The 5405-nt window shown below is 42.2% G+C and overlaps 1 protein-coding gene across 6 annotated transcripts in view; it reads right to left on the reverse strand.

Annotated features, from left to right (window-relative positions):
• Positions 1-295: 295 nt before the first annotated feature.
• Positions 296-5405, reverse strand: part of Tmtc4 (transmembrane O-mannosyltransferase targeting cadherins 4) — a 67328-nt gene continuing 62218 nt past the window's right edge. For all 6 annotated transcript variants that reach the window (XM_031360845.1, XM_031360844.1, XM_031360847.1 and 3 more), the window contains exons 17-18: positions 2523-2592; positions 296-1480 (exon numbers count right to left, since the gene is read on the reverse strand). In XM_031360845.1, coding sequence (XP_031216705.1) covers positions 1332-1480; positions 2523-2592 — 219 coding nt within the window. In that variant the 3' untranslated portion in view covers positions 296-1331. The remainder of the gene's footprint in view (positions 1481-2522; positions 2593-5405) is intronic.

The raw sequence follows: 5405 nt of genomic DNA on the forward strand, positions 1-5405 counted from the left end.
AGAGCGGTGGCATGCATTGCTCTGGGTCCAGACTGCAGATGCATCACAGTGGGTGCCTCATATTCCTGCAGCCATGCCTTCCCTGCTATAACAGCCTGTACCCTGAATCTGAGCTAAAATAAGCCCCTCCACCTTTATGCTGTTACTCAGGTGTCTTGTCAAAGCATCAGGAAAGGAATGGACAGTGGGCTCTGAAACTGTAAACCAGTTTTACTGTATACTAGAAAAGAGCAGACTCTATGTAAGGGAGGTGGGGAACAAAAACATTCAACGAAGAAAACAAGACAGTTTTGTGCCAGTTTGTATGATAATTTTACTGCATAAGAAATGACAGAGATTACATAAATTATTAGGTCAACAGTATATAAAGAACAAACTAAGTAAACAAATTGTTGAGATCTAATGTGACAAGGAAAAACAAACTCAGTTTGTAAGAACAATACAAAATCCAGAGCTATGACTTCTTTTAAGAATTTACCTTTTTGCATTTTCTGGATAGAGTAATGTCTGTGATTGTATCATGTGAGATGGAAACTCACTTTACAGCTAAAACATGAAAACACAGCATATACACACAGGTAGCCCTCTGAACAAAGGACAGAGACCAGGATGTTAGGTTGTCTAAAGTATGGCAGGGGTACTCTACCAACAGTGGAGTATTATCCTGCATACTAACATCACACACATTGGAGAATACATACACACACCAAAAAAGCATGGGAGTCCATACCTCCCTATGAAAGAAAAAAAAATACAGATAAATATACAGACATTAAAAGTTTCCCTTCCTCAATTATGTATCCTGTTCAACACAAAAACGTGAATAAATAATTTTCTTATAAACTTCAAGTTACACTGTTGCAAAGAGACTTTAAAAAACCCCAAATCTTGACTTACTCTTTCTTGTCATTAAATAAACATGCTAATATACAGATATGGTAGATGGTTTTGTAAGTCGTAGGAGGCACGTCTAAGTCACTCTACCTCATCACAGCAATCACTTCCCAAATGCAGTTTAACACAATCAAAATTCTCTCAAAAGAATATTTTTTTTTGTTTTAGTTTTTAAAAAATGGTTTCTTTTTTTTTTTTTAGATTTTAGAATTACATTTGGGTTGTGTGAAAAAATACAATTTCAATGCAAAAATCCTATCAAGCATTCAAGAGTGTATTGCTGGTGCTATAATCTTTTTGCATTTGTTTGTTTTCATAGAAAAAAATAACAGTAGAGTAAAATAAATGTCTGAGACTTTTAAATGGCTAAAGATAAGCACATAATCTGAACAGAGGCCTCATGCACACACCCACAAACTCAAAACATAAGAGGAAGATCAGACATTTTTCTTCTGCATTTGTTCTAGCTTTCTTCTCAGAAGACTGTAATTCTCCTTGGTGCCTACTGCCACAGGGTCAAGCTGCAAGGAGATCTCATAGTGTTTCTTGGCTGAGTTGAGATGTCCCCAGCGATGATAAAGCACAGCTGAAATAGCAGGAGATGAATTTGGTTGGAAGTGCTTCTGACTAACTTGCAGGATTCCCAAACACACACACAAAGAACCATTGCAGAACCTTTACAGAAATCACTGTTTAAAAAAATATTGTTTGTACTGAAAGCTTTATTTATTGTAATTGCACACCCTGGGGAGTGTACCCTGGACCCTGCCTATTACTCATGAGTTTCTTCTTATTGTTAGAAGGGATTCACGTGCTTCCAGAAATGTTATTACAAAAAAGGGCACAAGACTGTTCAGTGCTGCTGTGAAACTTCTAGCCAGTCAGCAGGGTACTGAGCTTGGGCTATGCCAAAGACCAGTCCTTTATTATTTTATTCCTTTTCTAAAAAGGCCCACAACTTATTTTATTTTTTAAAGATTTATTTATTTTTATTTTATGAATATTTTGCCTGCATGGTATATATGTGTACCACCTGCATGCAGTGCCTGGTGCCCATGCAGACTAGAAGATGTCAGATCCTCTGGAACTAAAGTTACAGATGGTTGTGAGCCTCCTTGTAGGTGCTAGGAACCAAATCTGGGTCCTCTACAAGAATATCTAGTGTTTTTAACTGCTGAGCTGTTTCTATAACCATAACCATTTATTTTAAATGAAGATGTCCATAAATCTTTTGGTGAAATAACAGCTGTGTTTCTAGGCTGAACTAGGGGCTCTAACCCAAGAATCAGACTGTAAAATGATAGTTACAATAAAGTGAGTCTTCAGCATCCTAAGCCTGGTTTGTATAGGAATGTTTTTCCTAAGGTACAGGAGCATGAATGTGTATGCTGGGCAAGCACTCCACACTGAGCTGTGTCACCAGCTCATTAAAAAAAATCATTTTGGGACAGGGTCAGTACAGGTTACCTTTTAAAAATTACCTTTGCAAAAGACTATACATATATATGTACACACACATATGTATATATAATGTATATATGTACATATATATGTATATATAATATGTATATATGTGTGTATATAAAATATTACAATTTCAATACAATTCAAATGGAAAATTTTCTTACCCAAATTACCATGGTAACTTGCAACATTTGGATTTGCTTTAATTGCCTTGAGGAATAAAGCTTCAGACTCCTATGAAACAAAATGCATGCAGAAGAAAGTATTATGCACGAAGCAAAATCAATCATCTTAGATTCTAGCATCATTGCTTTGTATTACCATATCCTTTCCAGAAACAGCCCTGCTCAGAAGAGGCTACAGAAGCTAGCATGGAAGGTGACAAGAGGTAGCAGAACACAGTAGTGACCAGAGAGAGGCGATGGCAAAGATTGTGAGCTCTACCTCACAAGTAGCTGGGATTTCACAACCTAAATCAGATGACTTGATTCAGGGTGCAGTGAGGGAAGGGCACAGACAAGGAAAGGACCAAGCTGTCAAGGACACCCTGAGGGCAGCATGCCCAACCTGAAGTGAAGCCTCATTGCAGACTCTCAGGTAGGGGTATAAGCCTTTAATCTCCTCAGAAACCCAAAACACCCTTGCATCCCAGATGAGGCTGGATCCCACATTCAACAGCAATTAGCAAAGAGAATGAGGAAGAAATGGCCACCTAGATGGGAGCCATTCAATACTGTGTTTGACTGTGACCAAATGCCCCTGGTGAGCATGGAATGATTTTTGTACAGACTTATATTTCCTCTAGGTTGTCCTTAGTTTCAGTGGGGTTACCATGAAGCAGGGTGACATGGTTTTTTACCAAACTGAGCCAGGACGTCACTTTCTACCATGATGCCCAGAGATAGATGCCCAACCTCTGTACTAACGTAAGCCCAGGCCACAATGCATGTCTCCCACATGTAGAGCCAAGCTCACTGCAACTGGCAACAAATGCTGAGCTTATACAACCCATGCTGTTAGACTGAGGATAATTTTGGCTTCTCTGAGTGGGCTTTCTGCCTCTGCATTTTCTAAAGTGCAAGAACAGCAGCTTCTTTGTCATGGGATAGCTCATGGGTGTCCTGGGAAGTAGGCTGGGTGTCTAGGTGGAAAACTCTGAATCCATAGAGCTCAGAGAAAACCTGATTGTGCAGAAGTATTATTTAAAAGGGTTTGAATGAAACAATCAATCTGACATACAGGATGCCATTGATGAGCCAGTTCTATATCCCAGTTTCAGCAGGATGTAGATGAACTGCCTTTAGAGAGCTGCAGACCAACCAACCCAAACTGAAAGTTTTTATGCAGCTGTGCTTTTTTTTCTGGTGATTTTTGAACATTCTCATCTAACACCTAAAACTACAGAAACTAAGAGAGCCAGACGATGAGACTCACTTTAAGATGCTCTGCTGCACTCACAGGAGTTAGCTGGAGTGAGCGACTGCAGGGATTCTTAGAAATTCTTATTTCCCTAACTGCTCATATGGTGTCTTAGTCAGGGTTTCTATTCCTGCACAAACATCTTGACCAAGAAGCAAGTTGGGGAGGAAAGGGTTTATTGAGCTTACTTCCACATGGCTGTTGATCACCAGAGGAAGTCAGGACTGGAACTCAGGTCAGGAAGCAGGAGCTGATGCAGAGGCCATGGAGAGATGTTCCTTACTGGCTTGCTTCCCCTGGCTTGCTCAGCCTGTTCTTATAAAACCCAAGACTTCCAGCCCAGGGATGGCACCACCCACAAGGGGCAATTGAGAAAATGCCCCACAGCTGGATCTCACGGAGGCACTTCCCCAACTGAAACTCCCTTCTCTGTGATAACTCCAGCCTGTGTCACGTTGACACACAAAACCAGCCAGTACAAATGGCAAGGCCATGGCTGTCCCTGGGTGATGAAGAGTTGGTGAGTGAGACCAGAGTAGATGGTGACACTGATTGTGATTGTGGGCAGGGGCTTGAGGTTCACACATCTTTATGGAATGGCTACTCCTAACAGAAAGGTTGAACTCGGCAGGGGGACCAGAAGATCAAAGAGGAAGCATAAATCAAGTTTCCAAAGCTAAAAATAGAAACACTAGGGTGTGCAAACAAAGTGGGTGTCCCAGAAAAGGCAGGTCTGGGAGCAAGTGAGTGTGGGCAGGATCTGCTGCCTTAGGAGTTGCTGGGGCTGCTGGACTGCATCCTTCAGCAGCCCTGGACCGCATCTGAACCTGGGGATGAGCCTGGGCATAAAAGTGTTCAAAGACCATGGCACACTCTTCTGTTCCTTTACTGCCCTGTTCAAGAAAGCAGGGAGCTCTATCAGCTGGTCCGTGGAGAGCTCTGGGAGAACTCTATCAGCTGGTCCGTGGAGAGCTCTGCATGGTTCCGGGCCCAGGTAATGAGTAGATACAACCACCATTTAAAATTGGAGATTTTGTTTATCAACACAAAGGAAAAGTAACACACTCATTTCTGAAGTACATTAAACACTGCATTTAACAAAAGTTTAGAGCTGGAAATGGTCTTGCAATTTGGGTCTTTAGAACAAGTGGAGATCTGGGTAGAGAGGACTTGGGAGACAAATGTCACAGCAGCAGCCAGTTATTAAGACTAAACCTGTGGCAGCCAGTCCTACAACACCCAGGGGAAGCCCCACTCCCAGGCGCTCTGACACACCCAGGATCAGAGGTGAGCAGGAACCAACACTGGGAGTAACTGGGACGAGCGGGACTAGGCACACAGGAACACTGCCAGCCCAGTGACTTAGGTTCCTTCCTGTCTGTCTGGGTTAGTGTTCTGAGCAGACCTTGGGCACAAGCTCTGCAGCCAGTCCCACAACACACAGAGAAAGCCACATTCCCAGGTGACCTAACAAGGTCAGGATCCCAGGATCTCAGAACCACAGGATCACAGAGACAGCTTGACTCTGAGGAGTTCTGTCACAACCAGGATCACTGTCCGATTTAGCAAAGGCAGGTAGCACTAGAGTTAACCAGATGGCAGGGGGCAAGCGTAAGAAAATAAACAAC

The sequence above is a fragment of the Mastomys coucha genome, unplaced genomic scaffold, assembly GCF_008632895.1.
Source record: "Mastomys coucha isolate ucsf_1 unplaced genomic scaffold, UCSF_Mcou_1 pScaffold9, whole genome shotgun sequence".
Lineage (NCBI taxonomy): Eukaryota > Metazoa > Chordata > Mammalia > Rodentia > Muridae > Mastomys > Mastomys coucha.